We start from the raw sequence: 27,697 nt of genomic DNA on the forward strand, positions 1-27,697 counted from the left end.
GCCTCTCTCTCCCCCCACCCCTTGACTCCCCCTCCCCTGTCCCTCTGTCTCACAGCCTCTCTCTCCCCCACCCCTGTCCCTCTGTCTCACAGCCTCTCTCTCCCCCACCCCTGTCCCTCTGTCTCACAGCCTCTCTCTCCCCTCTCCCCGTCCCTCTGTCTCACAGCCTCTCTCTCCCCCCTCCCCTGTCCCTCTGTCTCACAGCCTCTCTCTCCCCCTCCCTGTCCCTCTGTCTCACAGCCTCTCTCTCCCCCCACCCCCAGCCTCCGGAGTGTCGATCCCGGACGGGGATGCCTGGTTTCACGCTGACTGCGCCGGTGACCAGGTGGATTGCGAGGTCGGGGCTCTGCACGGGGACGGCGAGGGGGAGACCGGACGGAGGTACCTCGCCAGCCTGCAGCTGCCCGCCTCCAACCTGGGCATGACGCTGATGCTGGTGGGCCAGCGAGCGGACTCCAGGGTGCTTCCCACCGCAGGTAATGGTCTGGAGCTGTGGGAGAGGGAGGAGGAGGAGGCCTTCAGAGACACTGGTCAGGTCGCACTTGGGAGTGTTGTCGAGAGAGATTCGTGGCCCAGGAGGGATGTGTCGTCGTCAGGGAGACCAGAGGAGGGTCACGGTCGTGATTCCGGGAGTGAAGGGGTTAACACGAGCAGCGTTTGGGCCTGTACCCGCAGGAATATGGAAAAAGAAGGCGATCTCGTTGAAAACTATCCACCGTTGATAGGACTGGACAGAGTGGATGTGGAGAGGATGTTTCCTGTAGTGGGGGAGTCTATGACCAGAGGACACAGATAGAGTGGATGTGGAGAGGATGTTTCCTATAGTGGGGGAGTCTAGGACCAGAGGACACAGAGAGAGTGGATGTGGAGAGGATGTTTCCTGCAGTGGGGGAGTCTAGGACCAGAGGACACAGATAGAGTGGATGTGGAGAGGATGTTTCCTGTAGTGGGGGAGTCTAGGACCAGAGGACACAGATAGAGTGGATGTGGAGAGGATGTTTCCTGTAGTGGGGGAGTCTAGGACCAGAGGACACAGATAGAGTGGATGTGGAGAGGATGTTTCCTGTAGTGGGGGAGTCTAGGACCAGAGGACACAGTTGGAGAGGATGTTTCCTGTAGTGGGGGAGTCTAGGACCAGAGGACACAGATAGAGTGGATGTGGAGAGGATGTTTCCTGTAGTGGGGGAGTCTAGGACCAGAGGACATAGATAGAGTGGATGTGGAGAGGTTGTTTCCTATAGTGGGGAGGTCTAGGACCAGAGGACACAGATAGAGTGGATGTGGAGAGGATGTTTCCTGTAGTGGGGGAGTCTAGGACCAGAGGACACAGTTGGAGAGGATGTTTCCTGTAGTGGGGGAGTCTAGGACCAGAGGACACAGATAGAGTGGATGTGGAGAGGATGTTTCCTGTAGTGGGGGATTCTAGGACCAGAGGACATAGATAGAGTGGATGTGGAGAGGTTGTTTCCTATAGTGGGGAGGTCTAGGACCAGAGGACACAGATATAGTGGATGTGGAGAGGATGTTTCCTATAGTGGAGGAGTCGAGGACGAGAGGACACAGATAGAGTGGATGTGGAGTGGATGTTTCCTGTACTGGGGGAGTCTAGGACCAGAGGACACAGATAGAGTGGATGTGGAGAGGATGTTTCCTGTAGTGGGGGAGTCTAGGACCAGAGGACACAGATAGAGTGGATGTGGAGAGGATGTTTCCTATAGTGGGGGAGTGTAGGACCAGAGGACACAGATAGAGTGGATGTGGAGAGGATGTTTCCTATAGTGGGGGAGTCTAGGACCAGAGGACACAGATAGAGTGGATGTGGAGAAGATGTTTCCTATAGTGGGGGAGTCTAGGACCAGAGGACACAGACAGAGTGGATGTGAAGAGGATGTTTCCTATTGTGGGGGAGTCTGGGACCAGAGGACACAGATAGAGTGGATGTGGAGAGGATGTTTTCGGTAGTGGGGGAGTCTAGGACCAGAGGACACAGACAGAGTGGATGTGAAGAGGATGTTTCCTATACTGGGGGAGTCCAGGACCAAAGGACACAGATAGAGTGGATGTGGAGAGGATGTTTCCTGTGGTGGGGGTGTCCAGAACTGGAGGGCACAGACTCAAAATCGAGGGGCCACTTTTTAGAACGGGGGGGCGGTGAGGAGGACTATTTTGGGAATAGAGCGGTGGATCGGTGGAGGCCGAACCCGTGGCGGGAGGTCGATCCTCTCCCTGATCGGTCCGGGCGTCGAGGGACAGGGCGAGACGTCCGGTCTAAGGGTGTCGTGTGGGATCCGGGATCGGCGGGGCAGACTCGGCGGGCGGAACGGCCTCGTTCGGCGCCCACGTCTCGTGGTCTTGCGGTCCGAGAGCGGCCGGGGGTCAGGTTGAGAGGGGCAGAGAGCTGTGTGGTTGGGGGAGTGGAGAAAGAGTGAGAGGTGTGGGTTTGGGAGAGAGAGGGAGAGGGAGAGCGAGAGAGGGAGGGGGGAGAGAGAGGGAGGGAGAGAGAAGGAGTGAGAGGGAGAGGGCAGTTAAGTGAGCGAGTGAAGAGAAAGGTGGAGACGAGGGAAGTGAAAATGTTCGACAGAGAGGGGTGAAGGATGAAGAGAGAGTACAGGCGAAGGGAGGGAACGCAATTCGGTGAGAACAGAATTAAGGGACACAGGCTCAGGATTCAGGGCAGTACATTTGGTGGCTAACCTTTAGGGTATCGAGTTGCCTAGGACTGTACTGGCTGGGATTCGGAAGGATGAGAGGAGACCTTATGGAAACTTACAGAATTATCAGAGGGACAGATAAGATCGAGGCAGGAAAGTCGATCCCTCTGGTAGGTGAGACTAGGGGACAGAGCCTCAAGATTCGGGGGAGAGGATTTGGGACGGAGATGAGGAGGGACTGCTTTTCCCAGGGGGGGGTGACCCTGTGGAATTCTCTGCCCCGTGAAGCAGTGGGGGCTGCCTCGGTGAATATATTTCAGGCCAGGTTGTGTAGAACTTTGCATAGGAGGGGAATTAAGGGGTATGGGGAAAGGGCAGGTTGGTGGAGGTGAGACCGTGGCCTGATCAGCTGTGCTACCTTATCCAACGGCGGGGCAGGCTCGATGTGAGAGACTCCGAGTTCGGAGGAGGGACGGTGGAAGAGGGAGGAGTGGGGGAAGGTAGGGAGGGTGGGCGGCAGCTGGGGTGGTAAGGAGGGGTATTTGTAAGGTTTCAGGAGGGGGAGAGGGGGGGCGGTGTTTGGAGTACAAGGGAGCGGGAAGGGAAGAGGCGTTCACCTCCCGCCCTCACTGCGGCGCCTCTCCTCTCTCCCCAGTCGAGTTCCTCGTTCACACTCGGACGTCGAGGATCCGGACCCGTCTGGGCCGCCCCGTGCAGGCGCACTGCGCCCAGGAGGGGCTCTGGGGACCCCAGCTCTCGGCCGAGTGGAGGCTGCAGCACCAGGGCGCGGGCCGTCGGCTCTACGTGATCTCGGGCGGGGAGGGCCGGCAGGAGGCCGAGGGGGCCTTGGTGGACGCGGGCCGGGCCCGGAACGAGGGCCTCCTCTCGCTGCATCTCGACAGGGTGGGCGTACGCGAGGAGGGAACGTACATCTGTGCGGTGATGGGCCCGTACGGGCAGGCACAGCAGACCAGCCTGATCGAGGTCATGGGTGAGTCACACCTCCATTACTCCCTATCACACCTGCTGAGTCTCTCCCCATTGCAGAGTGAGGCTCCCTCTGCCAGGAAAGAGACCTGTGAGACACAGGTCAGCATACAGATCTCCCCCTGAGAGAGAGGGACTGAGAGACACTGCTCAGTGTACAGATCTCCCCCTGAGAGAGAGGGACTGAGAGACACCGGTCAGTATACAGATCTCCCCCTGAGAGAGAGGGACTGAGAGACACCGGTCAGTATACAGATCTCCCCTGAGAGAGAGGGACTGAGAGACACCGGTCAGTGTACAGATCTCCCCCTGAGAGAGAGGGACTGAGAGACACCGGTCAGTATACAGATCTCCCCTGAGAGAGAGGGACTGAGAGACACCGGTCAGTGTACAGATCTCCCCCTGAGAGAGAGGGACTGAGAGACACCGGTCAGTGTACAGATCTCCCCCTGAGAGAGAGGGACTGAGAGACACCGGTCAGTGTACAGATCTCCCCCTGAGAGAGAGGGACTGAGAGACACCGGTCAGTATACAGATCTCCCCTGAGAGAGAGGGACTGAGAGACACCGGTCAGTGTACAGATCTCCACCTGAGAGAGAGGGACTGAGAGACACCGGTCAGTGTACAGATCTCCCCCTGAGAGAGAGGGACTGAGAGACACCGTTCAGTGTACAGATCTCCCCCTGATAGAGAGGGACTGAGAGACACCGGTCAGTATACAGATCTCCCCTGAGAGAGAGGGACTGAGAGACACCGGTCAGTATACAGATCTCCCCTGAGAGAGAGGGACTGAGAGACACTGGTCAGTGTACAGATCTCCCCTGAGAGAGAGGGACTGAGAGACACTGGTCAGTGTACAGACCTCCCCTGAGAGAGAGGGACTGAGAGACACAGGTCAGCGTACAGATCTCCCCCTGAGAGAGAGGGACTGAGAGACATCGGTCAGTGTACAGATCTCCCCCTGAGAGAGAGGGACTGAGAGACACCGGTCAGTATACAGATCTCCCCTGAGAGAGAGGGACTGAGAGACACCGGTCAGTGTACAGATTTCCCCGAGAGAGAGGGACTGAGAGACACCGGTCAGTATACAGATCTCCCCTGAGAGAGAGGGACTGAGAGACACTGGTCAGTGTACAGATCTCCCCTGAGAGAGAGGGACTGAGAGACACTGGTCAGTGTACAGACCTCCCCTGAGAGAGAGGGACTGAGAGACACCGGTCAGTGGACAGATCTCCCCCTGAGAGAGAGGGACTGAGGGACACCGGTCAGTGTACAGATCTCCCCCTGAGAGAGAGGGACTGAGAGACACCGGTCAGTGTACAGATCTCCCCTGAGAGAGAGGGACTGAGAGACACCGGTCAGTGTACAGATCTCCCCCTGAGAGAGAGGGACAGAGAGACACCGGTCAGTGTACAGATCTCCCCTCAGAGAGAGAGGGACTGAGAGACACCGGTCGGTGTACAGATCTCCCCTCAGAGAGAGAGGGACTGAGAGACACCGGTCGGTGTACAGATCTCCCCCTGAGAGAGAGGGACTGAGAGACACCGGTCAGTGTACAGATCTCCCCCTGAGAGAGAGGGACTGAGAGACACCGGTCGGTGTACAGATCTCCCCCAGAGAGAGAGGGACTGAGAGACACCGGTCGGTGTACAGATCTCCCCCTGAGAGAGAGGGACTGAGAGACACCGGTCAGTGTACAGATCTCCCCCTGAGAGAGAGGGACAGAGAGACACCGGTCAGTGTACAGATCTCCCCCTGAGAGAGAGGGACTGAGAGACACCGGTCAGTATACAGATCTCCCCTGAGAGAGAGGGACTGAGAGACACCGGTCAGTGTACAGATCTCCCCCTGAGAGAGAGGGACTGAGAGACACCGGTCAGTGTACAGATCTCCCCCTGATAGAGAGGGACTGAGAGACACCGGTCAGTATACAGATCTCCCCTGAGAGAGAGGGACTGAGAGACACCGGTCAGTATACAGATCTCCCCTGAGAGAGAGGGACTGAGAGACACTGGTCAGTGTACAGATCTCCCCTGAGAGAGAGGGACTGAGAGACACTGGTCAGTGTACAGATCTCCCCTGAGAGAGAGGGACTGAGAGACACCGGTCAGTGGACAGATCTCCCCCTGAGAGAGAGGGACTGAGGGACACCGGTCAGTGTACAGATCTCCCCCTGAGAGAGAGGGACTGAGAGACACCGGTCAGTGTACAGATCTCCCCTGAGAGAGAGGGACTGAGAGACACCGGTCAGTGTACAGATCTCCCCCTGAGAGAGAGGGACTGAGGGACACCGGTCAGTGTACAATCTCCCCCTGAGAGAGAGGGACTGAGAGACACCGGTCAGTGTACAGATCTCTCCCTGAGAGAGAGGGACTGAGGGACACCGGTCAGTGTACAGATCTCCCCCTGAGAGAGAGGGACTGAGAGACACCGGTCAGTGTACAGATCTCCCCCTGAGAGAGAGGGACTGAGAGACACCGGTCAGTGTACAGATCTCCCACGAGAAGAGGGACTGAGAGACACCGGTCAGTGTACAGATCTCCCCCTGAGAGAGAGGGACAGAGAGACACCGGTCAGTGTACAGATCTCCCCTCAGAGAGAGAGGGACTGAGAGACACCGGTCGGTGTACAGATCTCCCCTCAGAGAGAGAGGGACTGAGAGACACTGGTCGGTGTACAGATCTCCCCCTGAGAGAGAGGGACTGAGAGACACCGGTCAGTGTACAGATCTCCCCCTGAGAGAGAGGGACTGAGAGACACCGGTCAGTGTACAGATCTCCCCCTGAGAGAGAGGGACTGAGAGACACTGGTCGGTGTACAGATCTCCCCCAGAGAGAGAGGGACTGAGAGACACCGGTCGGTGTACAGATCTCCCCCAGAGAGAGAGGGACTGAGAGACACCGGTCAGTGTACAGATCTCCCCCTGAGAGAGAGGGACTGAGAGACACCGGTCAGTGTACAGATCTCCCCCTGAGAGAGAGGGACAGAGAGACACCGGTCAGTGTACAGATCTCCCCCTGAGAGAGAGGGACTGAGAGACACCGGTCAGTGTACAGATCTCCCCCAGAGAGAGAGGGACTGAGAGACACCGGTCAGTGCACAGATCACCCCCTGAGAGAGAGGGACTGAGAGACACCGGTCAGTGTACAGATCTCCCCCTGAGAGAGAGGGACTGAGAGACATCGGTCAGTGTACAGATCTCCCCCAGAGAGAGAGGGACTGAGAGACACCGGTCAGTGTACAGATCTCCCCCAGAGAGAGAGGGACTGAGAGACACCGGTCAGTGTACAGATCTCCCCCTGAGAGAGAGGGACTGAGAGACACCGGTCAGTGTACAGATCTCCCCAGAGAGAGAGGGACTGAGAGACACCGGTCAGTGTACAGATCTCCCCCTGAGAGAGAGGGACTGAGAGACACTGGTCAGTGTACAGATCTCCCCCTGAGAGAGAGGGACTGAGAGACACCGGTCAGTGTACAGATCTCCCCCTGAGAGTGAGGGACTGAGGGACACCGATCAGTGTACAGATCTCCCCCTGAGAGAGAGGGACTGAGAGACACCGGTCAGTGTACAGATCTCCCCTGAGAGAGAGGGACTGAGAGACACCGGTCAGTGTACAGATCTCCCCCTGAGAGAGAGGGACTGAGAGACACCGGTCAGTGTACAGATCACCCCCTGAGAGAGAGGGACTGAGAGACACCGGTCAGTGTACAGATCTCCCCCTGAGAGAGAGGGACTGAGAGACACCGGTCAGTGTACAGATCTCCCCTGAGAGAGAGGGACTGAGAGACACCGGTCAGTGTACAGATCTCCCCCTGAGAGAGAGGGACTGAGAGACACCGGTCAGTGTACAGATCTCCCCTGAGAGAGAGGGACTGAGAGACACCGGTCAGTGTACAGATCTCCCCCTGAGAGAGAGGGACTGAGAGACACCGGTCAGTGTACAGATCTCCCCCTGAGAGAGAGGGACTGAGAGACACCGGTCAGTGTACAGATCTCCCCCTGAGAGAGAGGGACTGAGAGACACCGGTCAGTGTAAAGATCTCCCCTGAGAGAGAGGGACTGAGAGACACCGGTCAGTGTACAGATCTCCCCCTGAGAGAGAGGGACTGAGAGACACCGGTCAGTGTAAAGATCTCCCCTGAGAGAGAGGGACTGAGAGACACCGGTCAGTGTAAAGATCTCCCCTGAGAGAGAGGGACTGAGAGACACCGGTCAGTGTAAAGATCTCCCCTGAGAGAGAGGGACTGAGAGACACCGGTCAGTGTACAGATCTCCCCTGAGAGAGAGGGACTGAGAGACACAGGTCAGTATACAGATCTCCCCTGAGAGAGAGGGACTGAGAGACACCGGTCAGAATACAGATCTCCCCCTGAGAGAGAGGGACTGAGAGACACCGGTCAGTGTACAGATCTCCCCCTGAGAGAGAGTGAGAGACACCGGTCAGTATACAGATCTCCCCTGAGAGAGAGGGACTGAGAGACACCAGTCAGTGTACAGATCTCCCCCTGAGAGAGAGGGACTGAGAGACACCAGTCAGTGTACAGATCTCCCCTGAGAGAGAGGGACTGAGAGACACCGGTCAGTATACAGATCTCCCCTGAGAGAGAGGGACTGAGAGACACCGGTCAGTGTACAGATCTCCCCCTGAGAGAGAGGGACTGAGAGACACCGGTCAGTGTACAGATCTCCCCCTGAGAGAGAGGGACTGAGAGACACCGGTCAGTGTACAGATCTCCCCCTGAGAGAGAGGGACTGAGAGACACCGGTCAGTGTACAGATCTCCCCCTGAGAGAGAGGGACTGAGAGACACCGGTCAGTGTACAGATCTCCCCTTGAGAGAGAGGGACTGAGAGACACCGGTCAGTGTACAGATCTCCCCCTGAGGGAGAGGGACTGAGAGACACCGGTCAGTGTAAAGATCTCCCCTGAGAGAGAGGGACTGAGAGACACCGGTCAGTGTACAGATCTCCCCCTGAGAGAGAGGGACTGAGAGACACCGGTCAGTGTAAAGATCTCCCCTGAGAGAGAGGGACTGAGAGACACCGGTCAATGTAAAGATCTCCCCTGAGAGAGAGGGACTGAGAGACACCGGTCAGTGTACAGATCTCCCCCTGAGAGAGAGGGACTGAGAGACACCGGTCAGTGTAAAGATCTCCCCTGAGAGAGAGGGACTGAGAGACACCGGTCAGTGTACAGATCTCCCCTGAGAGAGAGGGACTGAGAGACACAGGTCAGTATACAGATCTCCCCTGAGAGAGAGGGACTGAGAGACACCGGTCAGAATACAGATCTCCCCTGAGAGAGAGGGACTGAGAGACACCGGTCAGTGTACAGATCTCCCCCTGAGAGAGAGTGAGAGACACCGGTCAGTATACAGATCTCCCCTGAGAGAGAGGGACTGAGAGACACCAGTCAGTGTACAGATCTCCCCCTGAGAGAGAGGGAGAGACACCGGTCAGTATACAGATCTCCCCTGAGAGAGAGGGACTGAGAGACACCGGTCAGTGTACAGATCTCCCCCTGAGAGAGAGGGACTGAGAGACACCGGTCAGTGTAAAGATCTCCCCTGAGAGAGAGGGACTGAGAGACACCGGTCAATGTAAAGATCTCCCCTGAGAGAGAGGGACTGAGAGACACCGGTCAGTGTACAGATCTCCCCCTGAGAGAGAGGGACTGAGAGACACCGGTCAGTGTAAAGATCTCCCCTGAGAGAGAGGGACTGAGAGACACCGGTCAGTGTAAAGATCTCCCCTGAGAGAGAGGGACTGAGAGACACCGGTCAGTGTACAGATCTCCCCTGAGAGAGAGGGACTGAGAGACACCGGTCAGTGTACAGATCTCCCCCTGAGAGAGAGGGACTGAGAGACACTGCTCAGTGTACAGATCTCCCCCTGAGAGAGAGGGACTGAGAGACACCGGTCAGTGAAAAGATCTCCCCTGAGAGACAGGGACTGAGAGACACCGGTCAATGTAAAGATCTCCCCTGAGAGAGAGGGACTGAGAGACACCGGTCAGTGTACAGATCTCCCCCTGAGAGAGAGGGACTGAGAGACACCGGTCAGTGTACAGATCTCCCCCTGAGAGAGAGGGACTGAGAGACACCGGTCAGTGTACAGATCTCCCCCTGAGGGAGAGGGACTGAGAGACACCGGTCAGTGTAAAGATCTCCCCTGAGAGAGAGGGACTGAGAGACACCGGTCAGTGTACAGATCTCCCCCTGAGAGAGAGGGACTGAGAGACACCGGTCAGTGTAAAGATCTTCCCTGAGAGAGAGGGACTGAGAGACACCGGTCAATGTAAAGATCTCCCCTGAGAGAGAGGGACTGAGAGACACCGGTCAGTGTACAGATCTCCCCCTGAGAGAGAGGGACTGAGAGACACTGGTCAGTGTAAAGATCTCCCCTGAGAGAGAGGGACTGAGAGACAACGGTCAGTGTACAGATCTCCCCTGAGAGAGAGGGACTGAGAGACACAGGTCAGTATACAGATCTCCCCTGAGAGAGAGGGACTGAGAGACACCGGTCAGTATACAGATCTCCCCTGAGAGAGAGGGACTGAGAGACACCGGTCAGTGTACAGATCTCCCCCTGAGAGAGAGTGAGAGACACCGGTCAGTATACAGATCTCCCCTGAGAGAGAGGGACTGAGAGACACCAGTCAGTGTACAGATCTCCCCCTGAGAGAGAGGGAGAGACACCGGTCAGTATACAGATCTCCCCCTGAGAGAGAGGGACTGTGAGACACCGGTCAGTGTACAGATCTCCCCCTGAGAGAGAGGGACTGTGAGACACCGGTCAGTGTACAGATCTCCCCCTGAGAGAGAGGGACTGAGAGACACCGGTCAGTGTACAGATCTCCCCTGAGAGAGAGGGACTGAGAGACACCGGTCAGTGTACAGATCTCCCCCTGAGAGAGAGGGACTGAGAGACACCGGTCAGTGTACAGATCTCCCCTGAGAGAGAGGGACTGAGAGACACCGGTCAGTGTACAGATCTCCCCCTGAGAGAGAGGGACTGAGAGACACCGGTCAGTGTACAGATCTCCCCCTGAGAGAGAGGGACTGAGAGACACCGGTCAGTGTACAGATCTCCCCCTGAGAGAGAGGGACTGAGAGACACCGGTCAGTGTACAGATCTCCCCCTGAGGGAGAGGGACTGAGAGACACCGGTCAGTGTAAAGATCTCCCCTGAGAGAGAGGGACTGAGAGACACCGGTCAGTGTACAGATCTCCCCCTGAGAGAGAGGGACTGAGAGACACCGGTCAGTGTAAAGATCTCCCCTGAGAGAGAGGGACTGAGAGACACCGGTCAGTGTAAAGATCTCCCCTGAGAGAGAGGGACTGAGAGACACCGGTCAGTGTACAGATCTCCCCCTGAGAGAGAGGGACTGAGAGACACCGGTCAGTGTAAAGATCTCCCCTGAGAGAGAGGGACTGAGAGACACCGGTCAGTGTACAGATCTCCCCTGAGAGAGAGGGACTGAGAGACACAGGTCAGTATACAGATCTCCCCTGAGAGAGAGGGACTGAGAGACACCGGTCAGAATACAGATCTCCCCCTGAGAGAGAGGGACTGAGAGACACCGGTCAGTGTACAGATCTCCCCCTGAGAGAGAGTGAGAGACACCGGTCAGTATACAGATCTCCCCTGAGAGAGAGGGACTGAGAGACACCAGTCAGTGTACAGATCTCCCCCTGAGAGAGAGGGACTGAGAGACACCAGTCAGTGTACAGATCTCCCCTGAGAGAGAGGGACTGAGAGACACCGGTCAGTATACAGATCTCCCCTGAGAGAGAGGGACTGAGAGACACCGGTCAGTGTACAGATCTCCCCCTGAGAGAGAGGGACTGAGAGACACCGGTCAGTGTACAGATCTCCCCCTGAGAGAGAGGGACTGAGAGACACCGGTCAGTGTACAGATCTCCCCCTGAGAGAGAGGGACTGAGAGACACCGGTCAGTGTACAGATCTCCCCCTGAGAGAGAGGGACTGAGAGACACCGGTCAGTGTACAGATCTCCCCTTGAGAGAGAGGGACTGAGAGACACCGGTCAGTGTACAGATCTCCCCCTGAGGGAGAGGGACTGAGAGACACCGGTCAGTGTAAAGATCTCCCCTGAGAGAGAGGGACTGAGAGACACCGGTCAGTGTACAGATCTCCCCCTGAGAGAGAGGGACTGAGAGACACCGGTCAGTGTAAAGATCTCCCCTGAGAGAGAGGGACTGAGAGACACCGGTCAATGTAAAGATCTCCCCTGAGAGAGAGGGACTGAGAGACACCGGTCAGTGTACAGATCTCCCCCTGAGAGAGAGGGACTGAGAGACACCGGTCAGTGTAAAGATCTCCCCTGAGAGAGAGGGACTGAGAGACACCGGTCAGTGTACAGATCTCCCCTGAGAGAGAGGGACTGAGAGACACAGGTCAGTATACAGATCTCCCCTGAGAGAGAGGGACTGAGAGACACCGGTCAGAATACAGATCTCCCCTGAGAGAGAGGGACTGAGAGACACCGGTCAGTGTACAGATCTCCCCCTGAGAGAGAGTGAGAGACACCGGTCAGTATACAGATCTCCCCTGAGAGAGAGGGACTGAGAGACACCAGTCAGTGTACAGATCTCCCCCTGAGAGAGAGGGAGAGACACCGGTCAGTATACAGATCTCCCCTGAGAGAGAGGGACTGAGAGACACCGGTCAGTGTACAGATCTCCCCCTGAGAAAGAGGGACTGAGAGACACCGGTCAGTGTACAGATCTCCCCCTGAGAGAGAGGGACTGAGAGACACCGGTCAGTGTACCGATCTCCGCCTGAGAGAGAGGGACTGAGAGACACCAGTCAGTGTACAGATCTCCCCCTGAGAGAGAGGGAGAAACACCGGTCAGTATACATATCTCCCCCTGAGAGAGAGGGACTGAGAGACACCGGTCAGTGTACAGATCTCACCCTGAAAGAGAGGGACGGAGAGACACCGGTCAGTGTACAGATCTCCCCCTGAGAGAGAGGGACTGAGAGACACCGGTCAGTGTACAGATCTCCCCCTGAGAGAGAGGGACTGAGAGACACCGGTCAGTGTACCGATCTCCGCCTGAGAGAGAGGGACTGAGAGACACCGGTCAGTGTACAGATTCCCCCCAGAGAGAGAGGGACTGAGAGACACCGGTCAGTGTACAGATCTCCCCCTGAGAGAGAGTGAGAGACACCGGTCAGTATACAGATCTCCCCTGAGAGAGAGGGACTGAGAGACACCGGTCAGTGTACGGATCTCCGCCTGAGAGAGAGGGACTGAGAGACACCGGTCAGTGTACAGATCTCCCCCTGAGAGAGAGGGACTGAGAGACACCGGTCAGTGTACAGATCTCCCCCTGAGAGAGAGGGACTGAGAGACACCGGTCAGTGTACAGATCTCCCCCTGAGAGAGAGGGACCGAGAGACACCGGTCAGTGTACAGATTCCCCCCAGAGAGAGAGGGACTGAGAGACACCGGTCAGTATACAGATCTCCCCCTGAGAGAGAGGGACTGAGAGACACCGGTCAGTGTACAGATCTCCCCCTGAGACAGAGGGACTGAGAGACACCGGTCAGTGTACAGATCTCCCCCTGAGAGAGGGACTGAGAGACACCGGTCAGTGTACAGATCTCCCCCTGTGAGAGAGGGACTGAGAGACACCGCTCAGTGTACAGATCTCCTCCTGAGAGAGAGGGACTGAGAGACACCAGTCAGTGTACAGATCTCCCCCTGAGAGAGAGGGACTGAGAGACACCGGTCAATGTGCAGATCTCCCCTGAGAGAGAGGGACTGAGAGACACCGGTCAGTGTACAGATCTCCCCCTGAGGGAGAGGGACTGAGAGACACCGGTCAGTGTAAAGATCTCCCCTGAGAGAGAGGGACTGAGAGACACCGGTCAGTGTACAGATCTCCCCCTGAGAGAGAGGGACTGAGAGACACCGGTCAGTGTAAAGATCTCCCCTGAGAGAGAGGGACTGAGAGACACCGGTCAATGTAAAGATCTCCCCTGAGAGTGAGGGACTGAGAGACACCGGTCAGTGTACAGATCTCCCCCTGAGAGAGAGGGACTGAGAGACACCGGTCAGTGTACAGATCTCCCCCTGAGGGAGAGGGACTGAGAGACACCGGTCAGTGTAAAGATCTCCCCTGAGAGAGAGGGACTGAGAGACACCGGTCAGTGTACAGATCTCCCCCTGAGAGAGAGGGACTGAGAGACACCGGTCAGTGTAAAGATCTCCCCTGAGAGAGAGGGACTGAGAGACACCGGTCAATGTAAAGATCTCCCCTGAGAGAGAGGGACTGAGAGACACCGGTCAGTGTACAGATCTCCCCCTGAGAGAGAGGGACTGAGAGACACCGGTCAGTGTAAAGATCTCCCCTGAGAGAGAGGGACTGAGAGACACAGGTCAGTATACAGATCTCCCCTGAGAGAGAGGGACTGAGAGACACCGGTCAGTATACAGATCTCCCCTGAGAGAGAGGGACTGAGAGACACCGGTCAGTGTACAGATCTCCCACTGAGAGAGAGGGACTGTGAGACACCGGTCAGTGTACAGATCTCCCCCTGAGAGAGAGGGACTGAGAGACACCGGTCAGTGTACAGATCTCCCCTGAGAGAGAGGGACTGAGAGACACCGGTCAGTGTACAGATCTCCCCCCGAGAGAGAGGGACTGAGAGACACCAGTCAGTGTACAGATCTCCCCCTGAGAGAGAGGGAGAGACACCGGTCAGTATACAGATCTCCCCTGAGAGAGAGGGACTGACAGACACCGGTCAGTGTACAGATCTCCCCCTGAGAGAGAGGGACTGAGAGACACCGGTCAGTGTACAGATCTCCCCTGAGAGAGAGGGACTGAGAGACACCGGTCAGTGTACAGATCTCCCCCCGAGAGAGAGGGACTGAGAGACACCGGTCAGTGTACAGATTCCCCCCAGAGAGAGAGGGACTGAGAGACACCGGTCTGTGTACAGATCTCCCTCCGAGAGAGAGGGACTGAGAGACACCGGTCAGTGTACAGATCTCCCCCTGAGAGAGAGGGACTGAGAGACACCGGTCAGTGTAAAGATCTCCCCTGAGAGTGAGGGACTGAGAGACACCGGTCAATGTAAAGATCTCCCCTGAGAGAGAGGGACTGAGAGACACCGGTCAGTGTAAAGATCTCCCCTGAGAGAGAGGGACTGAGAGACACAGGTCAGTATACAGATCTCCCCTGAGAGAGAGGGACTGAGAGACACCGGTCAGTATACAGATCTCCCCTGAGAGAGAGGGACTGAGAGACACCGGTCAGTGTACAGATCTCCCACTGAGAGAGAGTGAGAGACACCGGTCAGTATACAGATCTCCCCTGAGAGAGAGGGACTGAGAGACACCGGTCAGTGTACAGATCTCCCCCTGAGAGAGAGGGACTGTGAGACACCAGTCAGTGTACAGATCTCCCCCTGAGAGAGAGGGACTGAGAGACACCGGTCAGTGTACAGATCTCCCCTGAGAGAGAGGGACTGAGAGACACCGGTCAGTGTACAGATCTCCCCCCGAGAGAGAGGGACTGAGAGACACCAGTCAGTGTACAGATCTCCCCCTGAGAGAGAGGGAGAGACACCGGTCAGTATACAGATCTCCCCTGAGAGAGAGCGACTGAGAGAAACCGGTCAGTGTACAGATCTCCCCTGAGAGAGAGGGACTGTGAGACACCGGTCAGTGTACAGATCTCCCCCTGAGAGAGAGGGACTGAGAGACACCGGTCAGTGTACAGATCTCCCCTGAGAGAGAGGGACTGAGAGACACCGGTCAGTGTACAGATCTCCCCTGAGAGAGAGGGACTGAGAGACACCGGTCAGTGTACAGATCTCCCCCTGAGAGAGAGGGACTGAGAGACACCGGTCAGTGTACAGATCTCCCCCTGAGAGAGAGGGACTGAGAGACACCGGTCAGTGTAAAGATCTCCCCTGAGAGAGAGGGACTGAGAGACACCGGTCAATGTAAAGATCTCCCCTGAGAGAGAGGGACTGAGAGACACCGGTCAGTGTACAGATCTCCCCCTGAGAGAGAGGGACTGAGAGACACCGGTCAGTGTAAAGATCTCCCCTGAGAGAGAGGGACTGAGAGACACCGGTCAGTGTACAGATCTCCCCTGAGAGAGAGGGACTGAGAGACACAGGTCAGTGTACAGATCTCCCCCTGAGAGAGAGGGACTGACAGACACCGGTCAGTATACAGATCTCCCCTGAGAGAGAGGGACTGAGAGACACCGGTCAGTGTACAGATCTCCCCCTGAGACAGAGGGACTGAGAGACACCAGTCAGTGTACAGATCTCCCCCTGAGAGAGAGGGCATGAGAGACACCGGTCAGTGTACAGATCTCCCCCTGAGAGAGAGGGACTGAGAGACACCGGTCAGTGTACAGATCTCCCCTGAGAGAGAGGGACTGAGAGACACCGGTCAGTGTACAGATCCCCCCCTGAGAGACACCGGTCAGTGTACCGATCTCCGCCTGAGAGAGAGGGACTGCGAGACACCGGTCAGTGTACAGATTACCCCCAGGGAGAGAGGGACTGAGAGACACCGGTCAGTGTACAGATCTCCCTCCGAGAGAGAGGGACTGAGAGACACCGGTCAGTGTACAGATCTCCCCCTGAGAGAGAGTGAGAGACACCGGTCAGTATACAGATCTCCCCTGAGAGAGAGGGACTGAGAGACACCGGTCAGTGTACAGATCTCCCACTGAGAGAGAGTGAGAGACACTGGTCAGTATACAGATCTCCCCTGAGAGAGAGGGACTGAGAGACACCGGTCAGTGTACAGATCTCCCCCTGAGAGAGAGGGACTGAGAGACACCGGTCAGTGTACAGATCTCCCCTGAGAGAGAGGGACTGAGAGACACCGGTCAGTGTACAGATCTCCCCCTGAGAGAGAGGGACTGAGAGACACCGGTCAGTGTACAGATCTCCCCCTGAGGGAGAGGGACTGAGAGACACCGGTCAGTGTAAAGATCTCCCCTGAGAGAGAGGGACTGAGAGACACCGGTCAGTGTACAGATCTCCCCCTGAGAGAGAGGGACTGAGAGACACCGGTCAGTGTAAAGATCTCCCCTGAGAGAGAGGGACTGAGAGACACCGGTCAATGTAAAGATCTCCCCTGAGAGAGAGGGACTGAGAGACACCGGTCAGTGTACAGATCTCCCCCTGAGAGAGAGGGACTGAGAGACACCGGTCAGTGTAAAGATCTCCCCTGAGAGAGAGGGACTGAGAGACACCGGTCAGTGTACAGATCTCCCCTGAGAGAGAGGGACTGAGAGACACAGGTCAGTATACAGATCTCCCCTGAGAGAGAGGGACTGAGAGACCGGTCAGAATACAGATCTCCCCTGAGAGAGAGGGACTGAGAGACACCGGTCAGTGTACAGATCTCCCCCTGAGAGAGAGTGAGAGACACCGGTCAGTATACAGATCTCCCCTGAGAGAGAGGGACTGAGAGACACCAGTCAGTGTACAGATCTCCCCCTGAGAGAGAGGGAGAGACACCGGTCAGTATACAGATCTCCCCTGAGAGAGAGGGACTGAGAGACACCGGTCAGTGTACAGATCTCCCCCTGAGAGAGAGGGACTGAGAGACACCGGTCAGTGTACAGATCTCCCCCTGAGAGAGAGGGACTGAGAGACACCGGTCAGTGTACAGATCTCCCCTGAGAGAGAGGGACTGAGAGACACCGGTCAGTGTACAGATCTCCCCCTGAGAGAGAGGGACTGAGAGACACCGGTCAGTGTACAGATCTCCCCCTGAGAGAGAGGGACTGAGAGACACCGGTCAGTGTACAGATCTCCCCCTGAGAGAGAGGGACTGAGAGACACCGGTCAGTGTACAGATCTCCCCCTGAGAGAGAGGGACTGTGAGAAACCGGTCAGTGTACAGATCTCCCCCTGAGAGAGAGGGACTGAGAGACACCGGTCAGTGTACAGATCTCCCCCTGAGAGAGAGGGACTGAGAGACACCGGTCAGTGTACAGATCTCCCCCTGAGGGAGAGGGACTGAGAGACACCGGTCAGTGTAAAGATCTCCCCTGAGAGAGAGGGACTGAGAGACACCGGTCAGTGTACAGATCTCCCCCTGAGAGAGAGGGACTGAGAGACACCGGTCAGTGTAAAGATCTCCCCTGAGAGAGAGGGACTCAGAGACACCGGTCAATGTAAAGATCTCCCCTGAGAGAGAGGGACTGAGAGACACCGGTCAGTGTACAGATCTCCCCCTGAGAGAGAGGGACTGAGAGACACCTGTCAGTGTAAAGATCTCCCCTGAGAGAGAGGGACTGAGAGACACCGGTCAGTGTACAGATCTCCCCTGAGAGAGAGGGACTGAGAGACACAGGTCAGTATACAGATCTCCCCTGAGAGAGAGGGACTGAGAGACACCGGTCAGAATACAGATCTCCCCTGAGAGAGAGGGACTGAGAGACACCGGTCAGTGTACAGATCTCCCCCTGAGAGAGAGTGAGAGACACCGGTCAGTATACAGATCTCCCCTGAGAGAGAGGGACTGAGAGACACCAGTCAGTGTACAGATCTCCCCCTGAGAGAGAGGGAGAGACACCGGTCAGTATACAGATCTCCCCTGAGAGAGAGGGACTGAGAGACACCGGTCAGTGTACAGATCTCCCCCTGAGAGAGAGGGACTGAGAGACACCGGTCAGTGTACAGATCTCCCCCTGAGAGAGAGGGACTGAGAGACACCGGTCAGTGTACCGATCTCCGCCTGAGAGAGAGGGACTGAGAGACACCAGTCAGTGTACAGATCTCCCCCTGAGTGAGAGGGAGAAAAACCGGTCAGTATACAGATCTCCCCCTGAGAGAGAGGGACTGAGAGACACCGGTCAGTGTACAGATCTCACTCTGAAAGAGAGGGACGGAGAGACACCGGTCAGTGTACAGATCTCCCCCTGAGAGAGAGGGACTGAGAGACACCGGTCAGTGTACAGATCTCCCCCTGAGAGAGAGGGACTGAGAGACACCGGTCAGTGTACAGATCTCCCTCCGAGAGAGAGGGACTGAGAGACACCGGTCAGTGTACAGATCTCCCCCTGAGAGAGAGTGAGAGACACCGGTCAGTATACAGATCTCCCCTGAGAGAGAGGGACTGAGAGACACCGGTCAGTGTACGGATCTCCGCCTGAGAGAGAGGGACTGAGAGACACCGGTCAGTGTACAGATCTCCCACTGAGAGAGAGGGACTGAGAGACACCGGTCAGTGTACAGATCTCCCCCTGAGAGAGAGGGACTGAGAGACACCGGTCAGTGTACAGATCTCCCCCTGAGAGAGAGGGACCGAGAGACACCGGTCAGTGTACAGATTCCCCCCAGAGAGAGAGGGACTGAGAGACACCGGTCAGTATACAGATCTCCCCCTGAGAGAGAGGGACTGAGAGACACCGGTCAGTGTACAGATCTCCCCCTGAGACAGAGGGACTGAGAGAAACCGGTCAGTGTACAGATCTCCCCCTGTGAGAGAGGGACTGAGAGACACCGCTCAGTGTACAGATCTCCTCCTGAGAGAGAGGGACCGAGAGACACCGGTCAGTGTACAGATTCCCCCCAGAGAGAGAGGGACTGAGAGACACCGGTCAGTATACAGATCTCCCCCTGAGAGAGAGGGACTGAGAGACACCGGTCAGTGTACAGATCTCCCCCTGAGACAGAGGGACTGAGAGAAACCGGTCAGTGTACAGATCTCCCCCTGAGAGAGAGGGACTGAGAGACACCGGTCAGTGTACAGATCTCCCCCTGAGGGAGAGGGACTGAGAGACACCGGTCAGTGTAAAGATCTCCCCTGAGAGAGAGGGACTGAGAGACACCGGTCAGTGTACAGATCTCCCCCTGAGGGAGAGGTACTGAGAGACACCGGTCAGTGTAAAGATCTCCCCTGAGAGAGAGGGACTGAGAGACACCGGTCAGTGTAAAGATCTCCCCTGAGAGAGAGGGACTGAGAGACACCGGTCAATGTAAAGATCTCCCCTGAGAGAGAGGGACTGAGAGACACCGGTCAGTGTACAGATCTCCCCCTGAGAGAGAGGGAGTGAGAGACACCGGTCAGTGTAAAGATCTCCCCTGAGAGAGAGGGACTGAGAGACACAGGTCAGTATACAGATCTCCCCTGAGAGAGTGGGACTGAGAGACACCGGTCAGTATACAGATCTCCCCTGAGAGAGAGGGACTGAGAGACACCGGTCAGTGTACAGATCTCCCACTGAGAGAGAGTGAGAGACACCGGTCAGTATACAGATCTCCCCTGAGAGAGAGGGACTGAGAGACACCGGTCAGTGTACAGATCTCCCCCTGAGAGAGAGGGACTGTGAGACACCGGTCAGTGTACAGATCTCCCCCTGAGAGAGAGGGACTGAGAGACACCGGTCAGTGTACAGATCTCCCCTGAGAGAGAGGGACTGTGAGACACCGGTCAGTGTACAGATCTCCCCCTGAGAGAGAGGGACTGAGAGACACCGGTCAGTGTACAGATCTCCCCTGAGAGAGAGGGACTGAGAGACACCGGTCAGTGTACAGATCTCCCCCTGAGAGAGAGGGACTGAGAGACACCGCTCAGTGTACAGATCTCCTCCTGAGAGAGAGGGACTGAGAGACACCGGTCAGTGTACAGATCTCCTCCTGAGAGAGAGGGACTGAGAGACACCGGTCAGTGTACAGATCTCCCCCTGAGAGAGAGGGACTGAGAGACACCGGTCAGTGTACAGATCTCCCCTGAGAGAGAGGGACTGTGAGACACTTGTCAGTGTACAGATCTCCCCCCGAGAGAGAGGGACTGAGAGACACCGGTCAGTGTACAGATCTCCCCCTGAGAGAGAGGGACTGAGAGACACCGGTCAATGTACAGATCTCCCTCTGAGAGAGAGGGACTGAGAGACACCGGTCAGTATACAGATCTCCCCTGAGAGAGAGGGACTGAGAGACACCGGTCAGTGTACAGATCTCCCCCTGAGAGAGAGTGAGAGACCGGTCAGTGTACAGATCTCCCCCTGAGAGAGAGGGACTGAGAGACACCGGTCAGTGTACAGATCTCCCCTGAGAGAGAGGGACTGAGAGACACCGGTCAGTGTACAGATCTCCCCCCGAGAGAGAGGGACTGAGAGACACCGGTCAGTGTACAGATCTCCCCTGAGAGAGAGGGACTGAGAGACACCGGTCAGTGTACAGATCTCCCCTGAGAGAGAGGGACTGAGAGACACAGGTCAGTATACAGATCTCCCCTGAGAGAGAGGGACTGAGAGACCGGTCAGAATACAGATCTCCCCTGAGAGAGAGGGACTGAGAGACACCGGTCAGTGTACAGATCTCCCCCTGAGAGAGAGTGAGAGACACCGGTCAGTGTACAGATCTCCCCCTGAGAGAGAGGGACTGAGAGACACCGGTCAGTGTACAGATCTCCCCCTGAGAGAGAGGGACTGAGAGACACCGGTCAGTGTACAGATCTCCCTCCGAGAGAGAGGGACTGAGAGACACCGGTCAGTATACAGATCTCCCCTGAGAGAGAGGGACTGAGAGACACCGGTCAGTGTACGGATCTCCGCCTGAGAGAGAGGGACTGAGAGACACCGGTCAGTGTACAGATCTCCCCCTGAGAGAGAGGGACTGAGAGACACCGGTCAGTGTACAGATCTCCCCCTGAGAGAGAGGGACTGAGAGACACCGGTCAGTGTACAGATCTCCCCCTGAGAGAGAGGGACCGAGAGACACCGGTCAGTGTACAGATTCCCCCCAGAGAGAGAGGGACTGAGAGACACCGGTCAGTATACAGATCTCCCCCTGAGAGAGAGGGACTGAGAGACACCGGTCAGTGTACAGATCTCCCCCTGAGACAGAGGGACTGAGAGAAACCGGTCAGTGTACAGATCTCCCCCTGTGAGAGAGGGACTGAGAGACACCGCTCAGTGTACAGATCTCCTCCTGAGAGAGAGGGACCGAGAGACACCGGTCAGTGTACAGATTCCCCCCAGAGAGAGAGGGACTGAGAGACACCGGTCAGTATACAGATCTCCCCCTGAGAGAGAGGGACTGAGAGACACCGGTCAGTGTACAGATCTCCCCCTGAGACAGAGGGACTGAGAGAAACCGGTCAGTGTACAGATCTCCCCCTGAGAGAGAGGGACTGAGAGACACCGGTCAGTGTACAGATCTCCCCCTGAGGGAGAGGGACTGAGAGACACCGGTCAGTGTAAAGATCTCCCCTGAGAGAGAGGGACTGAGAGACACCGGTCAGTGTACAGATCTCCCCCTGAGGGAGAGGTACTGAGAGACACCGGTCAGTGTAAAGATCTCCCCTGAGAGAGAGGGACTGAGAGACACCGGTCAGTGTAAAGATCTCCCCTGAGAGAGAGGGACTGAGAGACACCGGTCAATGTAAAGATCTCCCCTGAGAGAGAGGGACTGAGAGACACCGGTCAGTGTACAGATCTCCCCCTGAGAGAGAGGGAGTGAGAGACACCGGTCAGTGTAAAGATCTCCCCTGAGAGAGAGGGACTGAGAGACACAGGTCAGTATACAGATCTCCCCTGAGAGAGTGGGACTGAGAGACACCGGTCAGTATACAGATCTCCCCTGAGAGAGAGGGACTGAGAGACACCGGTCAGTGTACAGATCTCCCACTGAGAGAGAGTGAGAGACACCGGTCAGTATACAGATCTCCCCTGAGAGAGAGGGACTGAGAGACACCGGTCAGTGTACAGATCTCCCCCTGAGAGAGAGGGACTGAGAGACACCGGTCAGTGTACAGATCTCCCCTGAGAGAGAGGGACTGTGAGACACCGGTCAGTGTACAGATCTCCCCCTGAGAGAGAGGGACTGAGAGACACCGGTCAGTGTACAGATCTCCCCTGAGAGAGAGGGACTGAGAGACACCGGTCAGTGTACAGATCTCCCCCTGAGAGAGAGGGACTGAGAGACACCGCTCAGTGTACAGATCTCCTCCTGAGAGAGAGGGACTGAGAGACACCGGTCAGTGTACAGATCTCCTGGGAGAGAGGGACTGAGAGACACCGGTCAGTGTACAGATCTCCCCCTGAGAGAGAGGGACTGAGAGACACCGGTCAGTGTACAGATCTCCCCTGAGAGAGAGGGACTGTGAGACACTTGTCAGTGTACAGATCTCCCCCCGAGAGAGAGGGACTGAGAGACACCGGTCAGTGTACAGATCTCCCCCTGAGAGAGAGGGACTGAGAGACACCGGTCAATGTACAGATCTCCCTCTGAGAGAGAGGGACTGAGAGACACCGGTCAGTATACAGATCTCCCCTGAGAGAGAGGGACTGAGAGACACCGGTCAGTGTACAGATCTCCCCCTGAGAGAGAGTGAGAGACCGGTCAGTGTACAGATCTCCCCCTGAGAGAGAGGGACTGAGAGACACCGGTCAGTGTACAGATCTCCCCTGAGAGAGAGGGACTGAGAGACACCGGTCAGTGTACAGATCTCCCCCCGAGAGAGAGGGACTGAGAGACACCGGTCAGTGTACAGATCTCCCCTGAGAGAGAGGGACTGAGAGACACCGGTCAGTGTACAGATCTCCCCTGAGAGAGAGGGACTGAGAGACACCGGTCAGTGTACAGATACCCCCTGAGAGACACCGGTCAGTGTACAGATCAGCCCCTGAGAGAGAGGGACTGAGAGACACCGGTCAGTGTACCGATCTCCGCCTGAGAGAGAGGGACTGAGAGACACCGGTCAGTGTACAGATTCCCCCCAGGGAGAGAGGGACTGAGAGACACCGGTCAGTGTACAGATCTCCCTCCGAGAGAGAGGGACTGAGAGACACCGGTCAGTGTACCGATCTCCCCCTGAGAGAGAGGGACTGAGAGACACCGGTCAGTGTACAGATCTCCCTGAGAGAAAGGGACTGAGAGACACAGGTCAGTGTACAGATCTCCCCCTGAGAGAGAGGGACTGAGAGACACTGGTCAGTGTACCGATCTCCCCCTGAGAGAGAGGGACTGAGAGACACCGGTAAGTGTACAGATCTCCCCCTGAGAGAGAGGGACTGAGAGACACCGGTCAGTGAACAGATCTCCCCCTGAGAGAGAGGGACTGAGAGACACCGGTCAGTATACAGATCTCCCCCTGAGAGAGAGGGACTGAGAGACACCGGTCAGTGTACAGATCTCCCCCTGAGACAGAGGGACTGAGAGACACCGGTCAGTGTACAGATCTCCCCTGAGAGAGAGGGACTGAGAGACACCGGTCAGTGTACAGATCCCCCCCTGAGAGACACCGGACAGTGTACAGATCAGCCCCTGAGAGAGAGGGACTGAGAGACACCGGTCAGTGTACCGATCTCCGCCTGAGAGAGAGGGACTGAGAGACACCGGTCAGTGTACAGATTCCCCCCAGGGAGAGAGGGACTGAGAGACACCGGTCAGTGTACAGATCTCCCTCCGAGAGAGAGGGACTGAGAGACACCGGTCAGTGTACCGATCTCCCCCTGAGAGAGAGGGACTGAGAGACACCGGTCAGTGTACAGATCTCCCTGAGAGAAAGGGACTGAGAGACACAGGTCAGTGTACAGATCTCCCCCTGAGAGAGAGGGACTGAGAGACACCGGTCAGTGTACAAATCTCCCCCTGAGAGAGACTGAGAGACACCGGTCAGTGTAAAGATCTCCGCCTGAGAGAGAGGGACTGAGAGACACCGGTAAGTGTACAGATCTCCCCCTGAGAGAGAGGGACTGAGAGACACCGGTCAGTGTACAGATCTCCCCCTGAGAGAGAGGGACTGAGAGACACCGGTCAGTGTACAGATCTCCCCCTGAGAGAGAGGGACCGAGAGACACCGGTCAGTGTACAGATTCCCCCCAGAGAGAGAGGGACTGAGAGACACCGGTCAGTGTACAGATCTCCCCCTGAGACAGAGGGACTGAGAGACACCGCTCAGTGTACAGATCTCCCCCTGAGAGAGAGGGACTGAGAGACACCGCTCAGTGTACAGATCTCCTCCTGAGAGAGAGGGACTGAGAGACACCGGTCAGTGTACAGATCTCCTCCTGAGAGAGAGGGACTGAGAGACACCGGTCAGTGTACAGATCTCCCCCTGAGAGAGAGGGACTGAGAGACACCGGTCAGTGTACAGATCTCCCCTGAGAGAGAGGGACTGTGAGACACTTGTCAGTGTACAGATCTCCCCCCGAGAGAGAGGGACTGAGAGAGACCGGTCAGTGTACAGATCTCCCCCTGAGAGAGAGGGACTGAGAGACACCGGTCAATGTACAGATCTCCCTCTGAGAGAGAGGGACTGAGAGACACCGGTCAGTATACGGATCTCCCCTGAGAGAGAGGGACTGAGAGACACCGGTCAGTGTACAGATCTCCCCCTGAGAGAGAGTGAGAGACACCGGTCAGTATACAGATCTTCCCTGAGAGAGAGGGACTGAGAGACACCGGTCAGTGTACAGATCTCCCCCTGAGAGAGAGGGAGTGTGAGACACCGGTCAGTGTACAGATCTCCCCCTGAGAGAGAGGGACTGAGAGACACCGGTCAGTGTACAGATCTCCCCTGAGAGAGAGGGACTGTGAGACACCGGTCAGTGTACAGATCTCCCCCCGAGAGAGAGGGACTGAGAGACACCGGTCAGTGTACAGATCTCCCCTGCGAGAGAGGGACTGAGAGACACCGGTCAGTGTACAGATCTCCCCCTGAGAGAGAGGGACTGAGAGACACCGGTCAGTGTACAGATCTCCCCCTGAGAGAGAGGGACTGAGAGACACCGGTCAGTGTAAAGATCTCCCCTGAGAGAGAGGGACTGAGAGACACCGGTCAATGTAAAGATCACCCCTGAGAGAGAGGGACTGAGAGACACCGGTCAGTGTACAGATCTCCCCCTGAGAGAGAGGGACTGAGAGACACCGGTCAGTGTAAAGATCTCCCCTGAGAGAGAGGGACTGAGAGACACCGGTCAGTGTACAGATCTCCCCCTGAGAGGGACTGAGAGACACCGGTCAGTGTACAGATCCCCCCCTGAGAGACACCGGTCAGTGTACAGATCAGCCCCTGAGAGAGAGGGACTGAGAGACACCGGTCAGTGTACCGATCTCCGCCTGAGAGAGAGGGACTGAGAGACACCGGTCAGTGTACAGATTCCCCCCAGGGAGAGAGGGACTGAGAGACACCGGTCAGTGTACAGATCTCCCTCCGAGAGAGAGGGACTGAGAGACACCGGTCAGTGTACCGATCTCCCCCTGAGAGAGAGGGACTGAGAGACACCGGTCAGTGTACAGATCTCCCTGAGAGAAAGGGACTGAGAGACACAGGTCAGTGTACAGATCTCCCCCTGAGAGAGAGGGACTGAGAGACACCGCTCAGTGTACAGATCTTCCCCTGAGAGAGTGGGACTGAGAGACACCGGTCAGTGTACAGATCTCCCCCTGAGAGAGAGGGACTGAGAGACATCGGTTAGTGTACAGATCTCCCCCTGAGAGAGAGGGACTGAGAGACACCGGTCAGTGTACAGATCTCCCCCTGAGAGAGAGGGACTGAGAGACACCGGTCAGTGTACAGATCTCCCCCTGAGAGAGAGGGACCGAGAGACACCGGTCAGTGTACAGATTCCCCCCAGAGAGAGAGGGACTGAGAGACACCGGTCAGTATACAGATCTCCCCCTGAGAGAGAGGGACTGAGAGACACCGGTCAGTGTACAGATCTCCCCCTGAGACAGAGGGACTGAGAGACACCGCTCAGTGTACAGATCTCCCCCTGAGAGAGAGGGACTGAGAGACACCGCTCAGTGTACAGTTCTCCTCCTGAGAGAGAGGGACTGAGAGACACCCGTCAGTGTACAGATCTCCTCCTGAGAGAGAGGGACTGAGAGACACCGGTCAGTGTACAGATCTCCCCCTGAGAGAGAGGGACTGAGAGACACCGGTCAGTGTACAGATCTCCCCTGAGAGAGAGGGACTGTGAGACACTTGTCAGTGTACAGATCTCCCCCCGAGAGAGAGGGACTGAGAGACACCGGTCAGTGTACAGATCTCCTCCTGAGAGACACCGGTCAGTGTACAGATCTCCCCCTGAGAGAGAGGGACTGAGAGACACCGGTCAGTGTACAGATCTCCCTCCGAGAGAGAGGGACAGAGAGACACCGGTCAGTGTACAGATCTCCCCCTGAGAGAGAGGGACTGAGAGACACCGGTCAGTGTACGAATCTCCCCTCAGAGATAGGGACTGAGAAACACCAGTCAGAGTATAGATCTCCCCCTGAGAGAGAGGGACTGAGAGACACCGCTCAGTGTACAGATCTCCTCCTGAGAAGGAGGGACTGAGAGACACCGGTCGGTGTACAGATCTCCTCCTGAGGGACACCGGTCAGTGTACAAATCTCCCCTGAGAGAGAGGGACTGTGAGAGACTGGTCAGTGTACAGATCTCCCCCTGAGAGACTGGGACTGAGAGACACTGGTCAGTGTACAGATCTCCCCCTGAGAGAGAGGGACTGAGAGACACCGGTCAGTGTACAGATCTCCCCGAGAGTGAGGGACTGAGAGACACCGGTCAGTGTACAGATTTCCCCCTGAGAGAGAGTGACTGATAGACACCCGTCAATGTACAGTTCTCCCCCCGAGAGAGAGGGACTGAGAGACACCGGTCAGTGCACAGATCTCCCCCTGAGAGAGAGGGACTGAGAGACACCGGTCAGTGCACAGATCTCCCCCGAGAGAGAGGGACTGAGAGACACTGGTCAGTGTACAGATCTCCCCTTCAGAGAGAGGGACTGAGAGACACCAGTCAGTGTACAGATCTCCCCCTGAGAGAGTGGGACTGAGAGACTCCGGTCAGTGTACAGATCTCCTCCTGAGAGAGAGGGACTGAGAGACACCAGTCAGTGTACAGATCTCCCCCTGAGAGAGAGGGACCGAGAGACACCGGTCAGTGTACAGATATCCCCCTGAGAGAGAGGGACTGAGAGACACCGGTCAGTGTAAAGATCTCTCCTGAGAGAGAGGGACTGAGAGACACCGGTCTGTGTACAGATCTCCCCCTGAGAGAGAGGGACTGAGAGACACCAGTCAGTGTAC

General features: G+C 56.5%; 1 protein-coding gene across 1 annotated transcript in view; it reads left to right on the plus strand.

The window, feature by feature from the left end:
• Positions 1–204: 204 nt before the first annotated feature.
• Positions 205–27,697, plus strand: part of LOC132387045 (tapasin-related protein-like) — a gene marked incomplete at its 5' end in the record, with an annotated part of 83,634 nt that continues 56,141 nt past the window's right edge. The window contains 2 exons of the mRNA XM_059959420.1: positions 205–476; positions 3,307–3,642. Coding sequence (XP_059815403.1) covers positions 205–476; positions 3,307–3,642 — 608 coding nt within the window. The remainder of the gene's footprint in view (positions 477–3,306; positions 3,643–27,697) is intronic.

Source organism: Hypanus sabinus, unplaced genomic scaffold (assembly GCF_030144855.1).
Source record: "Hypanus sabinus isolate sHypSab1 unplaced genomic scaffold, sHypSab1.hap1 scaffold_1493, whole genome shotgun sequence".
NCBI lineage: Eukaryota > Metazoa > Chordata > Chondrichthyes > Myliobatiformes > Dasyatidae > Hypanus > Hypanus sabinus.